General features: G+C 34.6%; 5 protein-coding genes across 19 annotated transcripts; 2 read left to right on the top strand and 3 right to left on the bottom strand.

Moving 5' to 3' along the window:
• Positions 1 to 6: 6 nt before the first annotated feature.
• Fsn (F-box synaptic protein) lies at positions 7 to 3,664 on the top strand. 2 transcript variants are annotated; one of them, XR_011176492.1, is made up of 5 exons: positions 7 to 343; positions 491 to 764; positions 1,099 to 1,189; positions 1,273 to 1,474; positions 1,715 to 3,664. XR_011176492.1 is itself a non-coding variant. In XM_046611686.2 (4 exons), exons 1-4 carry the CDS (start codon positions 39 to 41, stop codon positions 1,365 to 1,367), a joined length of 765 nt encoding a protein of 254 aa, XP_046467642.1. In that variant the 5' UTR covers positions 7 to 38; the 3' UTR covers positions 1,368 to 3,664. The 2 variants fall into 2 exon arrangements, 1 of the variants encoding a protein (XP_046467642.1); XM_046611686.2 differs by having other exon boundaries at positions 1,273 to 3,664.
• On the bottom strand, positions 1,382 to 9,066 carry LOC124212009 (transmembrane protein 164). 3 transcript variants are annotated; one of them, XM_046611682.2, is made up of 6 exons: positions 8,815 to 9,066; positions 7,776 to 8,104; positions 7,590 to 7,706; positions 7,432 to 7,510; positions 6,748 to 6,848; positions 1,382 to 6,563 (listed from the first exon to the last, which is right to left on the bottom strand). In XM_046611682.2, the coding sequence occupies exons 2-6, from the start codon at positions 8,091 to 8,093 to the stop codon at positions 6,267 to 6,269; spliced, it is 912 nt and encodes a 303-aa protein (XP_046467638.1). In that variant the 5' UTR covers positions 8,094 to 8,104; positions 8,815 to 9,066; the 3' UTR covers positions 1,382 to 6,266. The 3 variants fall into 3 exon arrangements, with proteins under 3 accessions (XP_046467638.1, XP_046467637.1, XP_046467639.1); XM_046611681.2 differs by lacking the exon at positions 8,815 to 9,066 and adding an exon at positions 8,673 to 8,795; XM_046611683.2 differs by lacking the exon at positions 8,815 to 9,066 and adding an exon at positions 8,566 to 8,643.
• A 434-nt stretch (positions 9,067 to 9,500) lies between these two features.
• On the bottom strand, positions 9,501 to 13,169 carry Lamp1 (lysosome-associated membrane glycoprotein 1). Its single transcript, XM_046611685.2, has 5 exons — positions 12,921 to 13,169; positions 11,174 to 11,457; positions 10,797 to 11,025; positions 10,439 to 10,624; positions 9,501 to 10,328 (listed from the first exon to the last, which is right to left on the bottom strand). Exons 1-5 carry the CDS (start codon positions 12,970 to 12,972, stop codon positions 10,189 to 10,191), a joined length of 891 nt encoding a protein of 296 aa, XP_046467641.1. The 5' UTR covers positions 12,973 to 13,169; the 3' UTR covers positions 9,501 to 10,188.
• A 693-nt stretch (positions 13,170 to 13,862) lies between these two features.
• Positions 13,863 to 19,530, top strand: Oseg5 (intraflagellar transport protein Oseg5). Of its 9 annotated transcripts, none has more exons than XM_046614826.2 (17): positions 13,868 to 14,109; positions 14,294 to 14,472; positions 14,531 to 14,641; positions 14,863 to 15,041; positions 15,166 to 15,255; positions 15,335 to 15,472; positions 15,566 to 15,690; positions 15,803 to 16,051; positions 16,164 to 16,327; positions 16,396 to 16,593; positions 16,668 to 16,818; positions 16,920 to 17,091; positions 17,307 to 17,429; positions 17,596 to 17,735; positions 17,822 to 17,960; positions 18,100 to 18,196; positions 18,700 to 18,974. In XM_046614826.2, exons 1-16 carry the CDS (start codon positions 14,015 to 14,017, stop codon positions 18,181 to 18,183), a joined length of 2,337 nt encoding a protein of 778 aa, XP_046470782.1. In that variant the 5' UTR covers positions 13,868 to 14,014; the 3' UTR covers positions 18,184 to 18,196; positions 18,700 to 18,974. The 9 variants fall into 9 exon arrangements, 8 of the variants coding, with proteins under 8 accessions (XP_068990116.1, XP_046470782.1, XP_046470780.1 ...); XM_046614824.1 differs by lacking the exon at positions 18,700 to 18,974 and adding an exon at positions 18,358 to 18,493; XM_046614822.2 differs by lacking the exon at positions 18,700 to 18,974 and adding an exon at positions 18,315 to 18,381.
• Positions 18,739 to 23,199, bottom strand: LOC124213454 (bcl-2-related ovarian killer protein). 4 transcript variants are annotated; one of them, XM_069134017.1, is made up of 5 exons: positions 22,345 to 23,199; positions 21,361 to 21,964; positions 19,891 to 20,194; positions 19,378 to 19,827; positions 18,739 to 19,226 (listed from the first exon to the last, which is right to left on the bottom strand). In XM_069134017.1, the coding sequence occupies exons 3-5, from the start codon at positions 20,140 to 20,142 to the stop codon at positions 19,107 to 19,109; spliced, it is 822 nt and encodes a 273-aa protein (XP_068990118.1). In that variant the 5' UTR covers positions 20,143 to 20,194; positions 21,361 to 21,964; positions 22,345 to 23,199; the 3' UTR covers positions 18,739 to 19,106. The 4 variants fall into 4 exon arrangements, with proteins under 4 accessions (XP_068990118.1, XP_046470793.1, XP_046470791.1 ...); XM_046614837.2 differs by lacking the exon at positions 21,361 to 21,964; XM_046614835.2 differs by lacking the exons at positions 21,361 to 21,964; positions 22,345 to 23,199 and adding an exon at positions 20,289 to 20,415.
• Positions 23,200 to 23,278: the final 79 nt, after the last annotated feature.

Raw genomic sequence — 23,278 nt, 5'->3', positions numbered from 1 at the left:
CCTGTATTTTGTTCCGTCGTTCACGTAGGACCGGCAAAATGGACGATATAGCGTCAAGGGTTCCCGATCATGTTTTAGAAGTGATATTTTCCTACTTAAAATTGCACGATTTGCGAAATTGTTCCTTGGTGTGTAAGAACTGGCATAGAATTTTGAACGATGAGAATAATGATGTATGGCGGTTACACTGTATTAGAAAACTCGCTGAAGAAGCGCTCAAGTCGGATTTGCTGTCATCGGTTCCCACCTATAAAGCCAAATTACGAGCTTTTTACCATGCTTGGAACCCTGACGATTGTTCCCGCAATATTTACATCAAACCAAACGGGTTCACTTTGCACCGGTAGGTGCAATAGCAGTATATTTTACGTTTTGTCACGTGCTGTGATTGAGTTGACTTCAATGCACACAACATACCCGTTACTTTAAATTTTCACACAAACCAAGCGATTTTCTTCATTCCAATATTCGCTTCATTTTCAACCTCCAGAAATCCAGTCGCTCAAAGTACAGATGCCTCTCGGAGTAAGATAGGATTCCGCCATGGACGTCATGCGTGGGAGGTAATTTGGGAAGGTCCTTTGGGAACCGTAGCTGTGATAGGAATAGCAACGAAAGAAGCATCTCTACTCTGCCAAGGGTATGTAGCTCTACTTGGTTCCGACGAACACTCTTGGGGATGGAACCTTGTCGACAATCATTTGTTACACAATGGGGATGCACAAGGCAATTATCCTCTTCTTAACAACGCTCCAAAGTATCAGGTAAGCTGATAATTTGCTACATATTCTTATCCATCAAATTGCAGGCACCAAATTTCAGGAAAAGTCAATGCGCGGTGCGACTCAAATGCCAAATGTTCATTTGAATGAAAATTCCAGCAACATGTACTTTGTAAGATTTGTTGAAAAATTTTTCCACCAATTAAATTGAAAATTTATCAACTTCTACTAATTTCTCACAAATCTGTCCTATAGAGTGAAAAACTTATGCAAAATAATTTACTTGGTATGAGCTCGTTTATATTTTTATTGAAATGAAAATTCAGAATTTCTAGCACATGATACATCAATTTATTAAAAGGTTATCTAATTTCAGATTGGTGAGAAAATAAGAGTAATACTGGATTGTGATGACAACACACTGTCCTTTGAAAAAAACTATGAATTCCTGGGCGTAGCGTTTAGAGGTATATTATTGTTTTTGCCAACAATGTTAATTTTGTCGTAGTTGGTTCATGTATTTTCTAATGAAGTGGACATTTTTGTACAGGATTACCCGACAAGAGATTATACCCGTCCGTATCGGCTGTTTATGGTAATACAGAAGTTTCAATGGTATATCTTGGACCACCTTTGGATGGCTAACACTTTTTGCAAAATTTTGAAGTAAACTTGCAACACTCTCTCAAGCATGTGCCACGCGAGGATAGTCTGTTAAAATATATCTACGTTTAAGTAGAACTTCCACTAAGGCGAGTCCAAAAAAACGCGTATAAATAATGGATAAGTGTAAAAAATGAGCATCGCAATTCGAAGCATTGGCGACGATTGCGTACATAACTTGTTTATTGAACTGTTTATACCGTAGAGCATTAATTTTCTGAACATCAGTTATCCAAAATATTAATTATCAGAGCAATGATTCGGTTTATCCAAATCGTCAGTTATCATAAAGATTATTTACTTTGAATTTCCGGTTTTTCGCATAACAGGCCGCTACATATATTATTGTGTGACATTGTAAGCACAAACTTGCACGGCGTACCTCTTCTCCACCTACCAGACAGGAGTTTGCACACATTTGGCTTTCCAGTGTCAGTTCCTACTCATCTGCAGAGCTGTGAAAAAAGTGAGCCCCGATATTGAATCTGATGTTTTATGTACATATTCTATTACGTTCAACGAATTAGGGGTTGATTCCCACACTGTTTGGTTATACGAAAACTCGATAATCTAAATGATTGCCACCCCCAATTAGTTCGAATAATAGACGCTCTACTGTAGTTTGAATCTGGTTAAGTTGCATTTCACTCACTTGCCAACCAAGCTAGTATTGGTACATTGACTCGATTACCCTTCTAAATGCTAATGCTGATGGTTAAGCATCGTAGCAATTGCTATTGCGTGGATATTTTGAGCGCTCGATTATGTCCTATACGTAATTGAAAAAATTATATTATTAATTATATTAACTCTACACAGTTAAATATGCTCAAAGTCTTTGTAAGTGAGCTTTTGATTCATGCAGAAATGTCAACATTGAATTTTGAAGAGTATAATTGTGCGAGAATAATGTATAACAATGTACTGAAGTTCATTGCTAGTAACATAACAATACTGATTTCAAGATACCAATCAAGTCAGTGATGTATCTTATAGCTTGATTCTATGAAAGTTTCGGTGAATTTGTTATCTTGAAATACCACAGTGTAAGAATAATTATTTTTTAAGAAATTGTATATTTCCATAGGCTATGACCGACTACTTTCTGACAATTATAAATAGCAACCTTTTTATAAAAGCTAAAGCAGGTAGTGTGTGTGTGTGAGTTAAAAATTAACAAAGTGGGAGAGACAGTCGTAATAAGCAAAACAATGTTCTAATGTACATATTTATTGGTAATTATTACTATTTATTAAGAATTACCCTAGGTAGAATTCGTCGATTATTTTTTCTAAACTTTTGTACAGAATCGTGTACATAGTGATTATTGCATCTGTGAAAAATAAACTTTTTTTCATAAGTGTCCGTATGGTTTTAGTTAAGGTGTATTTTAAATACTGTTTGTTAAGTTTGTGCTCAGTGTTTCAAAATAGTTTATTACTCAAACTAATCACAAGAGTATGCATTAAACCCGATTGGTCTTTCCATTTGAAACTGTGGAATGCAACGAGTAGTGCCTTTAATACCGTCAAATTTTAATGTGGTTTCACAAATACAAAAATACTGACAGATACGATACAGGAAGAGATATCAGTTACATGTAATAATATCTCAAAACATCTAATTCCACAACAAAATATCTCGCAAAATAACCCCAGCAATAATAACCCACAACAATAATATCATGAGACAAAACTTTATAACACAAAATAACCGTAGACAAAACATCTCGAGGTGATGGAACACTGTTTTTGTTGTATGCAATTTGTTGGTGTGTGTGGGATTAGTGGGGTTATTCAGTTCCTGTTCTTTTGTCACGGGTTATTTAGCTATGTTATTTGGTCCCTGTTTATTTTGTCTCGAGTTATTTTGTCGTTTGATATTCTTGTGACTAGTTATTGTTTTGTAGATAGCTGAGATGGTTATTTTGTTGTTGACATATATTCACGTCCCACCGAGGTATCACTTTAATGATAATTTAAGATTTATATGATGCCTGGTAAGTTGTTATTTTTCCTAGTCCTTCTAGCACTGCAATCTTGTAATAATTTTTTAACAAAATTTTCAGACAAGTTTTTTTTTTGCCATAATTCTGCGCAAAAGTTTCAATTTTGGCTTTTCACTTTTTACTCATTGAAAGTATGACGGCCCATTGGTAACTGCTACTCATCAGGGTATTTTGTGAAATATATTTGAAAAATGAAATACAAAAAAAAAAATTTTAAGCGAATGTATGATCATATTTGTAAATAAATCATTTTATCTTGAAATGAAAAAAATGAATTCAGCTTTTCATGCATATAACACTATCCTACATACCTAATACGCAGTATCACAATTATCAAAAATAGGTAATATGTATATTTGGTGGCAACTACATCAAGAGTTGGGATCGGTAAAAGATATTCCGCAAGTACTTGTTATTTTTTCGTGTGTATTTTTGATAATCTTTGTTACAGCCCTCTATTTGGATTAAATTGAGATCGAAATCCTCCACCATCTACAGTTGTAAAATCGGTGTAGCATTTTTGGAAATATTAAAGGGGATACAATCATGTGTAACTACATCATTTTATACTTTCTGCAATATCTACACGGATGAATATTGTTTCAACTATTCTACAGGCTTAGATTGAAGGAACTGTAGCCAAGCGTGAATTGTAACGAGAAGGAAAACTTGAAGAATCGGTAATAAATATCAGGGCAGAATTGTGCCCACTTTGTGATTGATAGTCATATTAAATTTGAAATGAATGTGAAAATGTATTTTACAAATATTCAACTTCTGCAGCAACAGACGAATTCATAATTCTTAACGCGTATGTTTTAAATAAGAAATAATCAATATAATCAGCAGTTTGCTGACTAATTGGGTAAAGTATTCATCTATATTAATTTTCCATAGTATAGGAATATATCTTTTTGTAACACCTGCATGAGAAGTTCAACTTCGCGTACCAAAAAGTACGCGCAAAGCGCCCGATTCCCCTACACTTTAAAAACCGTTAGCTAGAATTGAAAACTATTTGGGGATGTTCATTATGATATAGTTTTCTGTTAGGTAATATTCATTACCTAACAATTGTACGGCATTACCTAACAGTTTGGGAATTGTTGGGGAATTAGCTACCTCGAGCAGCCTCTTCGGTGAGGAGGTAATGGTGGTGGTGGTGGTGGTGGTGGCGGGGTTGGTGGGGTTGGGGGCAATTCCCATTGCAGGTGTTACAAAAAATAGAATACGAAACGCATGCGCACTTCGCTCGGCCGACAAACTACAGTAGCGCAAGAATCTCATACTTCGCGCACTTGAATCGTAACGTACTAATATGTGGCTGAGTTTCCTAATTTTTTTTTTTAAATAACCATGTCCATTAATTTCCATTCACCCCCAAATACGGTGCTAGGAGGGTTTGTGAAATGATGCCAATCTATAAAATGTCAAATTGAAAATTAATCCAGCGATATTCAACGCTGGCTAATCACAGACTAGGAGAATAGTGACTAGTAATAAGCTACTAATTTCGTTTGAACTTTACCTAAAATCAATAACTTATACATCCTTGTTTATGTAATTTACATTTAATACATTATTTTGAATATGAAGTAGTAGTAAGGATTTAAATTCTTACTAGTTAGAGTTCTGAATGTATTTATCCCTATTTATACTTCTAGTAGGAATACCCTATTCTAAAGGAATTATCCTATTTCGTTATCCAAGCCTATATATGGCAAGATACTTGTCTAACATCAGATTTATTGAAGATCAACTTATCTTTGGCTTTTGATAACTAGGCTTCTAAATCGGCATTTGGTACATCTTGCATGCTTTAGCATAATGCACTTTGCAAGAACTAAAGATACGACACACGCAGTAGATCAAAATGAAACTTATTTTGTAATTCATGATTAGTTCTAACTTTCCATTAATGTTATATTCAAGCAAAAATTTCAAGAAATATAGGCTTGGATTGATCACAGCTTTGTACAATAATTATAGCTTCAGATTATATGAAAACTCAATGCCCAGTAACCATGAGAATACAGTCGGTAATAATCTCAAATATTACTTATAATGTGAAATTTACAGTCAATATTTGTTGTAACATTCATTGTACAGCAATAAAAGTAATTTGTTGTACTAGGTAGAAGCTTCCAAATCAACTGAATTTGCTTAGTATAGTACTTTATATTCATTTTGAAAATCAGATACGACTTCTGTTGGATATGATACATTTTCCACTGAATCAATAATCTGTACTTATCTACTTTGTATTTTTTAATTATTGCTGTAGTATTTCGAATTGCACAAGAGAACAACAATTAAAAAATCAATATCTTTATGCTTTATGAATGCGTATAAATAATAAATGAATGAATGCTTCATTTTTGTAAAAATATCACACAGTGTTATGTGCTAGTGTGGATGATTCAATCTTTATTTCGTCAAACACAACTCGTAAGTTTCAAGAGATTTCTAGCAATTACAAGGATCAAATAAAATCAGTAGTATGACAGGTATTCCAAACAAAACAAATTATGAAGCACAATGATTTGCTATTTTAATTGATTGTTTTCAGAAATAAATACCAGCAAACAGATCTAAAATTATCAGATCATAATACGAATATTTTGTTTTCAATAGTAAAATTATCATTGAGTTACAGATCTATGTTATAATTAAGATCAAAGGTTCTTCATAATGAGTTCATTGCATAAACTAAAATGGGGTATGTGCAGAATTAATCATTGCCCAGATAGTCTTGATACTTTTGTATGGTATATCTGTGACATGTCGCTAAGCGATATAAATAAATGTTACGATCCACGTAACATTATTGCAATGCACCTAATCAAAACTTATTCCAAAAATGTGAGTTGAGTTTAATCTACGTGTGTATGACCATTTTCACGGCCAATTTGGAGAGAAGAGTCACTAGCTTTTGGTTTATACAGACAATCATCACTGAGAACTGAACGCTGTATTGGAAACTCGAGTGACTTCTTAACTTTAGTAACAGGAAACTGTGTGAGTAAAAAATTAGATACAAAACAAAATAATTTACAAAGTATAGGGCAGAGTAGAAACTGATGAATCGTTGCCCAAACTCGATAATTTTGACCTTCAAACGGATCCAAAACAGCTGGGCACAACATATGATTCAAATTCACTTGGGCAGGCTGCAAGAACATAATGATCATCACATCGTTGAATAGTGCGGAATATTTTTGCTTGGTTTGAATAAGTCGTAGTCTAAGCTGTGTTTCAATACAAGATACTATTTTTTGGTTTTCAAGATTATCAATTATTAATTTCACAATATTTCAATGTTAATTGTAATGGCGATTTTTTTTTATAACTCACCAATGCAAATGCCTGCAGGATCCAAAAATGGTAAGCTAGATTTAAGCCATAGCTTAGGACTGACCAACTCAAATCGGACAACGGCTCAACATTATATGATCCTAAAATAAATATACAAATGCATAAAACAGTAAATTGTAAAGCAAGAACGATAAGTTTGTTGTCACCTTATACAATTCAATACAGTTTAAGAAAAAAAACTATAACATAGAATATCTTATATTATAGAAATGATTAAATCATTGTTCAGATATTGTTAGGGAAAATTCGTAAATTCCACATTATTTTAAAAAGATCGCTTACCACTAGGCGAAGGCCTAGTTATGCAAACTTGCAAAATTTATGTGAAACAAGTCCAAGCTTTCAAGATACATTGTTATCAAGGCAATTATAAGTATAAGGTAATGTCCACTTTATTAATTAACGAGACATGAATTCCAACGATAGTTATCCACTTTTGTTTACAATTCTTCGTGCAGATACGTTAAGATCATATTTTTGAAGTATGAACAAAGTACGAAAGCAAGTCAATAACAGCTAATAGAAAAAAAAATATCTGATGAAAATATAAATATACCTTGAAGTTAATGATCGAGAGAATATTCCAGCCTTTGCTTAAAACTTTTTGCATGAACAAATATTCATCTACAATAAATACCACCGCAGTTTGACGTATGCACATACCTCCAAGCCGTAGTAAGTAATATGGAATTACAACCATCAAACCATGTTGGATATAGTATATAGCCTTATCCACAAATATCTAGAAACACATATATCATTTTAAAGTATGTACTATTACTTTATTATTACATTACTATAGCTTACAATAAGCTACTCACCTGTCTAGATGCAGTTTCTGGGAATAAATAGGCTAAAAGTGGTCCATTCAATAGATTTAAATGTATTCGAAAAATAGCAGTAACAGTTTGACTAGGTTCAGCAGCCAACAAGTACAACTGAAAACATAGCAATAAAGAATATTTGTTTGTCGAAATGACTGCATTAATGTAATTCATTAGGCGTACCTGCATCACCGTTGTTACGTGGCAGGGATTCAATAAATAAATCACAGTTCTGCTGGAAAACTTGAAGCCAATCTCCATTCCAAGGATTAGCGACATGAATATCAGTAATACTCGTTTGCCAACTCTGTCTTGATTCACATATGGTGAAGGTTTCGGTAGAGTTATTCGCTTCAAACCCCAAATCACAGTGACTGCGACTAAAATTGTAGCTGCTATAGTTTCTACAACTCGTCGCGATGGCGTTAAATATTCTGCACATTCAGGTCCAACGTTGCGAGGCACAGAAGCATTTACGCCACTGTATGCCCACTCCAACATGACGAAGGAATCTAAGACAATAATTTATTCGGCTAAGACAAGATTTTATGAGATAATATGTTATTCCGAAAGGCTCTGTAAATATCAGCAAAGTAACGAAAATATGAATTTCTTGTCATGGGGCATCAATTACTATAAAATCAATGTAAAACTAATCTCTATTGTTAACATTAATCTCCGACAGCTTAGATTTATCAGTTGCAAGACAAATAGGTTCAGATTCATCATACTGATAAATTTTCACGCTTTTAAGAAGACACGGATAAGAACAATTGTTTAATCAGTGGAGTAATTAAAACTCATTAGACTTAGGCTTTCGTAAGAAATAAATTCTTAGAATATGATAATGGGGCGTCTGATTTTAGTTAAGGGCACCAGGAATTTGTGCCAAAAAAAAAGTTCGTAACCGATAATAACTCATTCTCTGATATCGGTAATAATCAACATATGACTGAGTGTGTGTAGAAATTACGGTGATGAGGTGAATTTTAATCGATGATTAGTCAGCGACGGTGTGTATTAATTAAAGAGGACGAGGTTAAGTGAGGTTATGAAACCGAAATGTCAAATTTATCTCACCTAGAACTGTACAGATATACGTGTGAATACGTGTCAATATAACCATATATTGATTACGAATGGAATATCAAAACTCTTGCATTGTTATATACAAACAGAATCGTTCTGTTTACACATACGAAATGAAATTTGCGATACTTACGCTATTAGGATATACGATAATCAAACCGGGCAGCAGCTTCGCTCCGCTCCGCGATGCAACGATTTATGTATTATATACACTACTAGAATTCGGGAAATTCGTTTAGGGGGAAAATGAAGTTTTGTCCGGTTACGTAACAAGCTACATAATAATAAATGGATTAGTAATAAAATTTGAAAGAGAGAAGGGGTCAATTTTAAGCAATTGATCCCAGTGTTGTTAAATTTTTCTTTGTTTAAAAACCGTTGATGCAAGGCGATTAAAGACGGTTGTCATGACGACCTCTAATAACAAAATATAGCATGTATTGCGGCGGTAAACTGAATCGATGAAGCACGTATTTGAATCAGATACTAAAAATGTTGGAAAAAGAAATGTATTTCCTAAAATTTATAGGAATAGTCGGAGGTAGTATTCAGATAAGGGGTTTATTTACATTGTATCGAGTCGATATTATGAACTACATGATGGGCTCATGTGAGAAATCCTCTAATTGGGATTAATTTGGTGCTTGCTATACGCTCAGCAAGTATACTCTACGTAAAAACGGGCATATCAAACGATGGGTTGCGGCATGCAGATCACGAATGTCGGATACGTAGTGTGAAAAAAATGGTATTACATTCTTCAGACACGCCAAACGTGGAAAATTGAAGCTCCAATAACGGAATAACTGCCTGCATTGGTTAAACAATACGTCATTTTATTACCAAGGACCAAAGCACTGGCATACAACTATAAACGTTCAATTAAAAATCGAATAAATGGCATATCGTAATAATATATACATTTTCTATCGTAATATGTCTCAAGTGTTTTATACCACGTTCAATCCTGGATAAATTCTTTTTTTCTCAGTCTTAGGATGAAATATTACGAATCACAGACTCATATTCTACCAATAAAGTTGTTGTATTATTGTAAACAATTTGGCGTAACTACTATAATCATTACTCCAGACGCTTTGATGTTGTTTCACTGATATTTTATTAAATAAAATTTATCTGAAATATATCATACCACATTTTCATTCCAAAAATCACATTATATAACTTTTAAATCTGTTGAGTACCACAAATTCGTGAAGCTGTTTTTTTCATACTGTTTGCAAACATATGTAATCTATATCCCCCTATGCCAAATAGCTAGCCAAAGCAAACACTGAATGAACATCGTTGAGACACAACTGTGTAGAAGACAAAAGTTTTAATCAACTTTCACATCTTGTTGATATGAATATGCCAACGGAAAGGTATATGAGAAATATTACCAAGGTAACGCCTTTTCGTAATCAATAATCATACATAGTTATGTATTGTGATAATGCTAACAATAAAATTATTTTTCTTGTATCGAGTTCAAGTATCTCTTTGATTACATGCTGAGGTAACCACGAGCTTGACTGCGTCTACGTCCCACAAGGTACGCAATCAAAACTATCACCACAAGGAGAGCGAGAGCGCATCCTACTGCGATAGGAACGATGTCTGGAGTATCAAAGGCACAATCCTCAGCTGTAACAATGATTTGTCATTACTGTTGCAAGAGTATTGGTGATTCTTCACAGACAGTATTCTGTTTACATATAAAAGTAAGATTTTATGTGATTGTGTTTTTTCATTACCAAAGCCAAAACTGGTGGCACTGCCACTGTGGAAAGCTTGGAATTGTAAGTTTGACACTTTGATTTCGCCTACAGTTTTATTATCTTCTTTTGTTAGGTTCAAAGTTTGGATCTTCAGGCAACGGTAAGAGTTGGAGAGTCCTGTCGTAAACTGATTGCTCCTATGCTCAAAACTCATCGAAGAGTCTGTAAATCAGTAAACAGCTATTATAAATCGTATGATTTTGACCTACCTGTAACATTTTTCCACATTATTGATGTAAATTTTGTTGCCTTCAAAGTCTCAATATCTATCAATAAGAAACTAAATTGATCTCTCCTAAACGTATGAATAGACAGAAAAAGATAACCAACTCACTGGTAAGGTGGGGAAAGTTTTCAGGTGCAAGATCTACTTGCAAATCGTGAAGACTATATTGATTTTTTGTTATATTCTTTCTGAAATGAAGGGTCAGATTATTTTGAGTGGTACTGTTGGGAGTTGTGAGCCACGAAATCGTAATATTCTGTTCAATGTCTTTTGAAGCACCGCATACGCCTTTGACTTGAGTTTCATTGACAGGTAGATCCAGTACAAGAAAGTCACTCTGTAAAAATATAATTTATGTATTATAGACAAATTGTAGTAAGGATTAGGTTGAAAGAATAATTTCATCATAACACATGGTCTACTGATCTGTGAATACTATGCTTCATTTTGATCAATATCTGTTTCTATCTAAGATTAGCACAGACCTTGTGATCGGTTGTGATGTATGTAACATTAAACTGAACAGCCATCTTTACTATAATACAAGTTTCGTTAGTCTCATTGACGATCCATTTTCCTATTTCTGGAGTTGGCACAGGTGTAGGTGTGGTCGTTGGTGTAGGCATAACTGAAGTTGTTTCGGTTGGAATTGGTGTAACCGATGATGAGAAAATTGTAGTTCCATTGGTAGGTTGATTTGTGTTTTCAGTAGAGCTGGCCACGAGGCTGTTCGTGTCAATAGAACTACTTGTTGGAACAGTTTCTGCACCTGAGAAAATTAAAACTGAATTGAGTTACAAATAAGTATGGGTTTTTTCTGTGACTGATTTGTGTTCAATTTTACCTAACTTACATATCTTTACCTTATAAAATTTTGTTGTAAGAAATACAGGTTGAGGATCGTTTATTTTATAGTAAAACATACATACTTTGTCAATAAAATGCAGATTATGAACAATCAAATTGTTGGTAGTTGAATGTTGGCTGGGATTTATATGTCTGTTGTGGTCTTTAGTCATCATTTATTTTCAAGAATGGCTTAACCTTTAGAGGCCGACCTGACTCTTTTTGGAACCAGCATAACAACGAGACTCCACGGGAGGTATTAACTATTTACATACATAAATCATGCCTCTAAAAAATATCGAATTTCAAGAGAAAAATACCAGCCCTCTAAAGGTTAAGAAAGGATTCATTTCATCTTGCAAATAAGAACTGACTATGTATACTGGCCTGTTGAGAGCAGAATAGCTCGCTCTTTGTTTTAGAGGATTCAATATCACTAAGGAAGTTCTGGTTTCACGTATTGCTATCACTTGTTTCAGATAAGCAACTGACTTGACTCACAGTGTATAATGTACTGTACTTAATGACCTGAAGTATTAATATGAAATTGTTTATGTAGATATGCATGTAATGCATGCATAAAAAAATGTGATGAATAAATAGCTTTATCCATAATTCATTGGGATGTTTTCAAGACATAAGTCAACAGTATCCATTATATTTACATTGAAGGTTATCATATTGTAAGTATATCCACTGTTAACAGTGAAATTTGATCTGCAGACCTCACAGTGTCTCTCAACCAGACTTTCAAATACTTAAATTTGTGTAAGCATACTTTTGACATTGGATTGTTCTTTCGATTTGAAACCGATTTGGACTGGCCTTTGACTTCAGGGTATAGTTAATATCTTATTGTTCAAAACTGATTGGGCAAACATCATACAATAAAAAATATCATGCTCCGACTTGGAAAAGATAAATACTATTAACCACATCAGACATTTTAAAATGTTGAAGTAAATATTCTCTTTGTTAATGATCGATTTATGTGAAAAGGAGATTAACAAACTAATTCAGCATTCTGCCAAAGTTGAGGGGAAAAAAGTTATTTGTAATCTTGAATACGTAAAGAATTGATATTGAGCAAAGATGTGTAGCAATATTCAGATTAGCAGAAGTTGACAATGTTGTTTTTCGAAAGAAATATTTTAAACAAGACGGAGTAAAGTACAGTCATATAGATGGACATAGCTCTGAATCAGTATTCAGAGATTGGAAATTAGTAATTGTACAAGATCGCATAAATTCATCACGACTAACTCTTGTGTGAGCTGTCACATCAAACAATAATGCAACGTCACGAAACGATAACATCGATCATCTGCCATTGCAAGGATTTGTAAAGAACTCGGAAATCCTTCTGAAATAAAATTCCGATATTACCTGAATGCAGTACTGCCACCGAGCAGAGAAGAAACAAGGCGGTTTGGAACATTTCTAAATACAACGATAATAAATTTCCAGGAACTATTTACTTCAGCACTGATATTCACTCGAATATCTTATAAAATGCAAATCTCAAACAATGCGGAACTTTCCGAACAAGTTCAACCATAGGTACTCGAATGGCGTAAACTCGGTAAACTGCAAAATAAAGAGGACTATGAAGAAAGAACCAGTCTCCACAGCTTACGGATTTATGTCCCCAAACTGATCAGTTTTTACTGTACTATATACATATAGGTATGTGACTAATAACGGCTGTGACGATCGTTCCAGGCCTGTGACGTCCTAACGAACACTGTCGGACACGTCCAATAGTTAGACCCCGAAATATGTCGTGAAATTACGTAGACGCACAATCTGTAGTTTTCCGTTGTTAGCTAAATTTTTATAGACAGCAAAATGCTGCTGTAGTATTTTGACTAATAGGAATGCCAATTCGGCAGAGAAGCGCTACCCCAGAGTCGGCCTTACAGACCTGACTTTAGCGTTACCCACTAATCTAATAGAGATCTGTGGCATTATTACGCATTCTGATTGTTTGACTACATTTTGCAACCCAATCAGAATGCTTAGGTGGTGGAAAATGTGGAAAATGAACATCGTAATAAGCACCCAGATATGCGTGGAATGCTAATTATTTATTTTCTTGGCATTCCTATTAGTCAAGAACTAGGCAGCTAAATACATGCGTTACTGTTACTTGCGTGGATCAGAGCATAAACCATGCACGCATTGTACAAAAAATTCAAGTTTTCTCATTAAATTGAGTTTATTATGTCAATAAATTTCGTGACGTCACTAACTGGCGGCAGTAAGCTGTCGCGCGATTTCGTAACGCGGTTGCCAGTACTTGCAGTACTGCCAGTATATTTTGGAATACACCCACTGTGAAGTTGGTTGTCATGACAACGTACCCGCGTAATGGCAACGCAACGTTGAAAATTACAATTGACTGAAACGTCAAAGATCGCAATACTTACACTTTGCCTCATTCTGTCATTTTGGTCACGGGTGAGATATTATCCAGAGCAATGCGATTTAAAATATCATTACGAAATACCAATGGACATAAAGGTTTAGTCACGTGTGTAGCTTGGAACTCTACTGAAGAAATATATTCTTGTGGGTATGCATACAAACACACAGTCCAAAACGACGTTTTATTTTCCATTGTGAATGTACTTATTCATGTATATAATATATTCCCAAACGCAAATACATACACACGTGCATACATTCCCTATTAAAAATAATATAGTTTTTCAAATTCAGACAAAGTACCATTTTAACATATTTCCACAAACTTGCAGTGAAGACCATATCTTGTTATGCTGGCGACTGGAAGGTGGCACAGTGCATTCATCAATAATTACAACTTTTCCATCTGAATTCTGCCCAACGGATATGCAATGGCATCCTCGGCCTATGCAGCCGAGTATGTCTTCAAAAAAGCAATCTTTCGATATCCTCTTAATTACAACAGCTGATGGTAATGCAACTATCTTCAATAGACTTAATTGTAGAATAAAAGTTAATTCTGTTGACAGGTAAATTTCATTTGATTAACAAAAATGGACGAATAGAGAAAAGCGTCGAGGCTCACAAGGGAGCTACACTCGTCGGCCAATGGAACAACGACGGTTCTGCCTTGATGACGAGTAAGGTCACTTACAAATTCAAGTATACAAAATGATTCAGTGAGAATAAAATATTCAGTGACTTTGTTTTTGTTAACTTCAAACTGCACACGTTTTTAATAGGACTGCCATATCTAAGATAATCGTTTGCTTAAATCACTGAAACAGCCGGGCACACAATGTTTTCTGTAACAATAGTCCTATGCGTAGTTCTAAAACTTATCCTCAATAATGAATTACAGCAGGAGAAGATGGGCTTGTGAAGGTATGGTCACGCAGCGGTATGCTTCGATCTACAGTGGCTAGAGGCAGACAACCAGCTTTAAGTGCTGCATGGAGTCCGGACTGTTCTTCAATTCTATATGCACTGGGTGCGCACCTCTTGGTTCAATTTTTCAACACAAATGCTAAACCTCATAAGGTAGTGCTTAAATGTTCTATTACTAACCACTATAAACTGTTTGGAGTCAGCTGTGGCCACAGTAGGGTATATTCTCAGTTGAGTACTAAATAATTGAATGGGCATTTCTTAAATTTACTGATAGTGGCATGGACATGATGGACTGATTCTAGCTGTTGCATGGAGCCACAAACACGGGCTTATAGTATCTGCTGGTGAAGACTGTCGATATAAGGTAATTATATTAAAATTATGCAAGTAGGTTTCATGTATAATTTATGGAAAATTTCATTATTTTACCAACTTTCTAATAGGTTTGGGACTCTACAGGTAACCAATTATACTGCAGTAGTGTGACGGAGCATCCAATTGTATCACTTAGTTGGTGTGCCAGCGGTGATTACTTTGCTGTCGGATCCTTTAATACAGTCCGATTGTGTGATAAAACTGGAGTATGTTATTCAATTTGGTCATATCATAATTATACTAGCATTTAGTTGACAGAAAAATAATGCGTTTGTTTCCAAATGTTTTTATCTTTCAAGTGGTCCCACGCTTTGGAGAAAGTCAACACTGGAAGTATTTATTCCATAGCATGGTCAAGTGATAGTACACAGGTAGCTATGGCATGTGGAGGTGGTGGAGTTCTTACTGCACATGTTATTGATAGGTATTAAAATGTTTCACATACTTGTACTACAAGTCCAGTGCACTTGACCTTCGAAAATTTTTTTTATATTTAATAAATTGATCACTAGCATAATTTCAATTTGTTGAATCAGGCGACTAGAGTGGAGCAACTATGAGGCAACTCTTGTTCGACGTAAGACGATTGAAGTCAGAGAAGTTGGTAGCGAGCGACATGAAACTCTTGAAATATCAGATCGAGTAGTTAAGATGGAATTCGGATTTGGTCACTTAGTCGTCATCACACCATCCCAGTGTCATGTTTATGCAACTATCAACTGGAATACCCCAGCTATATTCGATTTAAAGAACGGTTCTGTTTCTTCTGTAATTTTAGCTGAAAAGTATGTGCAAAAATATGAATAATAACATCAAATTAGTGCACAGAAAACATGCAGTCCATAAATCTTTTCTAAGGCTATCACAATTAATAAGTCATTTTTATTATAATTTTAGACACTTCTTACTTGTGGAATGGAATGTTACTACCTTGTATAGTTATCAGGGTCGCTTATTGGGTATTCCACGTTGGAAAGGCATGACCCAGGAACCCATTCATACTTCGTGCATCGCTCTCTGTTCTGACACGCTCGTTATTCGAGATCAGAGTAATAATAAATGTGAGTAATTGACTTGATGTACCTTTAATGTAGCAATGCAGTTGCCAATGATGATGCATATTTTTCAGTACTGCACGTTTTAGAAGTGTCTAGTAATAAACCAATTATGGAAGGGCAACCCCACACCCATCTCCAAGGAGTTTCTCAGCTTGCATTGAATCATGTTGGTAGTGTCACTGAGCGACAACTAGCAGTCATTGATGTTAATAGAGACTTGTTTCTAATATCAATTCGAACTAGTGGTTTTGGAAGAGTTTGCAAGATTGGTATGCACTTTGAATCAGCCACATAATACTCAAAACAGCTTAAAATTTGAATTCTTACTCAAGTATCTTTACAGCTGTTATGGCTCAAAATATTCAATGGGCTACAGATGCCAATATCTTAGTAGCGATGTTAGATGTCACCCTTTCTGTTTGGCTATGCCCAAGTTGCGTGCATTACAGTGATAAAAAAATGATTCGAAAAACAAGAATCGATAAAAATAACAGGTAAAAACAATAATGTAACCCATGTAACAAATTAGAGTTACAACACAAGTCCTTCATTTGTAATACGTGTATGTAACTTTAATGACTTTGTGAATCGGTAGCGAATTTGGAAAGCAACCAGATATAGTGTGTGTTCAGGGAGGATTAGTTACTGTCAGGCGAGGAGATGGTGCTCTGGTTACATCTGCCTTTTATACTTTCTTTACGAGTTTGCACCAGCATATAATAAATAATAGATGGCAAGATGCACTTTCCTTGTGTCGAATTGCACAGGTAAATATCTTGTTTAAATTAAATAATCAATTATAATGGTTTCATTCAGTCTTTAGCAGTTTGATCTAGAACATTTTTACAGACAATCGCATTAATCATTACAGAAACCTTGATTTTTATAGTATATGTTGTATGACAAAATTTTACATACTAAAAGTATATGACTATTTATATTTATATGCAACACAGCTTACAAGATATTTATTTTTACTTAGAATGAAATACTGTGGACTTCTATGGCAGTTATGGCAACAGATGCCAAAGAGTTGAGTGCTGCAGAAGAGGCATATGCTGCTATAGGCAGATTTGATAAGGTTGATTACATTCAGTACATTAAGGTGAGAAAACCACAACTGTAACTTATGAGCAATCAGATATTGCGATTATACTCTTTCAAATAATATACCCAAGACGTATACATGGTAGTTGAAAAATAACATTTCACATCATGCTTATTAAAAGAGGATCCAACCACACTGTCGGTAACAATTAAATTTTTGACAGCTCTTGCCAAATAAAATCGAAAAACTGGCTGGAATGACTTTATTGGCAGGTGATTTGTTGGCTGCAGAAGGAATCCTCCTGCAAAATGGCTTAGTTGTTGAAGCGATTCATGCCAATATCAAAATATATAACTGGAACAGGTATATTCATGATAGGTTATTGTTCTGCGAATTTTAATACTAAATATCTAATCAATAAATACAGCTGATTTACGCTTTCATGATAGGGCATTGGAGCTCGCAACCAGGCATAAGAAAGAGTTGGATACGGTACTACAGGCTCGCAAAAAGTATCTTCGTATTCTAAATAAACAAGAAACCAATCAATTGTATTTAAGTCTGACGGTGAATACATTGAATGAGCAGGTGAGGATTATTTGTTCTATATTAGTCCGTCCATTCAACATTGAAAATACTCGTGATATTCATTTATCATGCACTATTTTTCTCATTCTTAACCAGCTCATGTGTCAATAATGAAATTTTTTTTTTAATGGGTGGCTAGGAAGTTCACTTAATGTCCGAACCAACTGAAGAGCCGGAAAAGCTTGACAACGAATCTGAGAAGTTGAACTTCTTGGAATTGTAATTCACAATTTCAGGTCAGTGTACTACGTATCACGAATTATCAGAGCATTGTAATAAAGCAGCAATAGAAGTGACGTGAAAGTGTCTCTTTGAAAGCACTGCTAAAGCACTAAAAATATGTAGGTATTTCAGAAAATTTTTTCGCAGATTGAGAGACTTTATAAGAATTTTCCAGGACATGCTGTTTGATGTAATGTAATCTTCAGAGAAAAATTTGCTACCAGATTACGGGAGAAATGTAATACTTAACTCAGTGTCGTAACATAGGCACAATAGGCATGATTTCATCCCCAGAAGCTATGCATTTCTTATGGAAGGAAAAAAAATTTTGACTGTGAAAGATTAATGTGACCTCTGGTTGATTATCTCATCATTTCTGAGTTGCTCGAAAAGTATTTAATTTTTTTGAAAACCCCTTATGGCTGATAAATGTGTATATGAGCATATTACAGTTCTCTAATTCTTTCTGAATAACTTTTAGTATTTCTGATATACCAAACTTTTTCACATATTTCAGTGACATTCCGAAAACGATTTTATCAGTGAAAGAAAAGAGTAAAACCAACCAAATTAAATTATAATTATGGACTTATTTTGCAATAATTATAATATTATACATCTGTTGTTCAATGTAGGCCAGTTGTCACGAATAAAGTATTCTTATAATACTAACTGAGACCGAGCCATGTTATACGTCACTGTATATTATTGGCAACAATTGGCGTAAGTTTGATACCTACTAGAACATTATGAATCTGGTTGAATTTTGGTATACTACACTTAATGCACAAAGTGTTAAAAATTGTCTTCTACTGTATCTATTAACAATGTCAATATATTAAATGTAGGTATCTTATGAAAAGATTTCGCTGATGATATACCTCTTACCTTCTTCAATTGTATAAAAATATCCTAAATAAGTTTTTATGAATATAGAAATATCACAGCTATGAATATGATAGTCAATAAAAGGAAAAGTGGAAGCCCGTAAACCTGCCAAATAGTCGGTTTTACCACAGGCCTGTATCGAGTTGTCAGGGCACTCTGAAATCATTCAAATTTTGGTTTGCCTGTTACATTTAGTTCATTGTATATGGTATTCTTAAAAGTCATTGTGCACCAGTTGCTCTGGTTAATTAACATAAAATTTACTGATCATCATTCGATGAACAGTTCCTTGATATTAACTATTTACCCATCCTCCGTTAGCTTGAATCCATGCAGCCAAATCATCCTCGAGAACTTCCATCATTCCATGTTGGATAGCTGGGAGATACTCTGGTTTTCCTTGGCGAACACAGTCCACTGCTATTCCACCAGCAACTGCATACAAAGCAATTATCTTGCTCCAAGTCATTTCCCCGTTTCTCAACATTTCCCTTGATACATCAGTCAACACATCACTGGCAGCTTGCTCCGAACTGAAGGTACTACATCCCACTTGCCGTCCGATTTTTGTGAAAAGATGAGGATGCATTTTCTCTAACTCTGCACCAATGCTTGTGAGCTCCGGATAAACTTCTCCAACTACTGTACCACCTGGAAGTATTATTTCGCTTCTCAATCTTTTTAATCCCAATTTTCGGTGAAAGATTCCTGAACGCTTCAATCTATTGCGAATGTATTGGCCACACAAGGAAGTTCCCTGAAATAAAATATGCCAACTGTCAGAAGACAATTATTTTAAATATTCCATGTTTTTACATACCTGAGACACTGCAATTTTCACAGATGCAGATACTGATCTCCAGCCAATGGTGTGCGATAACTTTCTAGATACCACGTCACTAACATTGCTGAATCTTCGCCGTGCTGAACCAACTACGTGAAAAGACGTTGATTCGTGGGTAGATCCGAGACCGAGCAAATTGGAATGCAAAGATGCTGCCAAACTGCTCCTTCGATGAATAGCCTTTGCTCCACCATCTTGGCTACGGCTACTCACGACAATCCCTGACATGGTAAGTAAGAAAGTATCTTCCCATTCAGGTAACAACTTATTATGTTGTCCGCTATTGAACAAGTTTTACAGGTTTAAAAAAGATATAATATTTGAATAATGTCGATTAATTAGACTATCAACAAAGACTCTTGCGAATACCATACTATTAATTTGTTATTTTTAGAAATTTCCTCCTCTTTATTTCATGCACAGCAAAGTATGCTCTCCTAAATCACTTTGATGCTTTAATGATACACACAGATATGTAGCAGGCACGATTTCTGAGCTGTTCAGCAGGAACAGATGATTCTCATGCGGAGCACGTTATGCGTTGTTGATCCGAAGACCTTCTTCAGACTACCAGTGAAAAACAAGTAGTCTGTAATTATATGCATGAGCTAACAGGGCCTTTGGCTTAGGAACACGGATGAATATTGCAAAAGGAAGCAAAACATTCAAGTTTTTCGTCATTTTCGTGAAATATGTAATCTTTGTTGCATAACTAATATAGATAAATATTACAAATGAGAACATATTGTAGCATACCTAAGAAATGTCGGACACCTTTGTCTGCACTGTTTAAAAATTTATCAAACTCACGATAGTTAAAATTAGCATCTGAAGATAAAATGTTGAAAATTAATTCATGAGTGTAAGTTGGGATCTTTTTTTTGTATTTTACGTCAACTGAAGAATTATTTCTCATTACGATGTACAATTATGGTAGTCAGTTAGTAATAAAGTTTTATAGATGCTCAAGTTAAAACCTGTATGCTGTGATTGACAAATGGCCATCTAAAACTCATTTTGATCCCTAATGAAAGTCAAGTGGGTACTGTAAGTTATTATTATTGACATATTGTCAAGACCCCCCAGCTACGTATTTATGCCTTCGGATAGGTATAATGCGTGTATTGCAGTAATTTTTGGACAGTTGAAAAGAGGCTTTACTATCATTAATTTCAACTAATACTAGTAAAAAAACGTTGATACAATCTTGTGTATAACTACATTAGAGTGCTAATTATAATTTCAATTAACGGTCACTATATATTACAGCTGGTCATTCTTTTTAGAAATTTTCATAAATCTTTACACTATTAGTAATGACGGCCAGGTATGTCTCATACGTGAATAGGTATAGTATGGTATGGCCTTCTAAACAAATTGGTTGCGGTATTGCAACATACATAGTAGTGCTAATGGTCGAAAATATTTCTATTTTTGTTCACTTACAAAAATTTCCTCCAGGCGAAAATATAGGCATTGTGTGCCTGCAACTACACGTGTCACGAATCCTCTATAGGTATAGGTGCATGGAAGTATAGAACCTTGTGAAATAGCTACCTTTCGTTTGTAAAATGTAAACAGATTACGTGCTTGATCTGTACCGACGATGTCACGTTACTACATATTACTCTATTATTTAATAAAATCATATAAGAAGCAGATGCTGGGTAAATTTTTTAAATTAAGTAGTATTTCAATATTCATTTAATAACTTGTATATTCCATTGTAACTTGAAACAAAATATCAGAACGATTTCAAACGATCATTGTATCGCACCTACCTGTTTAAAGATTTTATAATTCTTTGTTTGGTCATTTTATGGGTAGAACGTACATAAAAATTACTAAGTTAGATGCAACAATGCCGAAAAATTTTACTGCTACGGAACATTAAATTTTGGGATAAATTTAGTGTGCCATTAGAGAGATAATATTACAGTAAATTATTCATTTCTATTGTGTATCATTTACATATCTGTATAAGTATGCATAAGTTGCGTACACGTAGATAATAAAAACGCCTGACTTTTGGCAACCAAACACACGCCACCTGCAAGTTCAATATAGGTATATATAATGGATATGCAAAATTGACTAAAAGGTTCGAAATTGCGAAATTAGAACATCGTTAGTTTCGGTAGGACATTTTTCGTATAATATAACAATATCTATATAATCTATTACATGCGCAATACAGACAAATGACTGACGTTGTAAAATATTGTAGGGAGACAAGTTTTTCGGTACAATATACCTGCGCTGAATATGCATACTATACACATGCGATTTTCATGATCTACCAATATGTCAATATGAACTAGTCACAATTAGTATTGTTGTAACTTCGTAATTATAATCATGCAAGAAATGTAATAGTACATAAAACCTGGTAGAAAATCAATAAATACATTGCAAATAGTATGAACTCACCTTTAAAATGTGCAGCCCAAAGGATGTAATGAATTATCCCTATAGTGTTCTGTCGATGCGCACGTGACAACAATTCTAGATGATCAGGACATAATAGGCAAGTTATATACATAAGCATATAGTTATGCTCATGTCCATTGAATATACTGATACGTCGTCTATATCTACACTTTTCTATTTAAATTGTTCCTATACATATTATATGCAGCAGTTGTAAAGTGCGTATATGATACGACTAATGACTATAGGTATATCATATTCTCAGTGCCGCGGACCACTACAATATTAGTATATTGCATTCTTACCGAATAAACAATCAACCATTTCCAAAATCATACCAATTATATATAAAGACTATATAAGCTATTTGTATATCAGTTATAGGTATGTTTAACTTATCATTCGGATCAGGTAATTCATTTAAGTTAAAGAATTAACGGCCCAAGCTTACGTGGCGCGAGTAAACATTCCGAACTTGCTTATATTTGCTGCAAGGTGCTTCGCCGCTGAATCCCTCCCGCTATGTAATATAACGTTAAATGGGGTCTTATATTCGGCATGTGTGCGCAAGCAAACATATTTACGATGTACCGTTAGGTCCTTTGTAACCTTCACTCATTTAGCATTTGAAATTTTTATCCAATAATAGTAATGTAAATGCAAACCCGTTCAAGTTTTGATTTTTTAAACAGCTTGATTTTTTATCTGGGTCAATTGACAGATGTATAGATAGAGGGAGAGAGAGAGAGAGAGAGAGAGAGAGAATATCACACGTGCAAGTGAGATATAGATCGACTATGTATGAATGTGCGCAAAAAATATTTTTGAAGGTTTTACAAATAATTGAGGTTTTTATTTCTATTGGATTGTTTCGGGTTTCAATATGTTTGTGTGATGCAGAGCATTCCAAGGTTTCAAAATAGGAAGCAAAAGA

Source organism: Neodiprion pinetum, chromosome 2 (assembly GCF_021155775.2).
Source record: "Neodiprion pinetum isolate iyNeoPine1 chromosome 2, iyNeoPine1.2, whole genome shotgun sequence".
Taxonomy (NCBI): Eukaryota; Metazoa; Arthropoda; class Insecta; order Hymenoptera; family Diprionidae; genus Neodiprion; species Neodiprion pinetum.
Note: the sequence above shows the minus strand (reverse complement) of the source record. Positions and strands in the feature narration are given on the sequence as shown.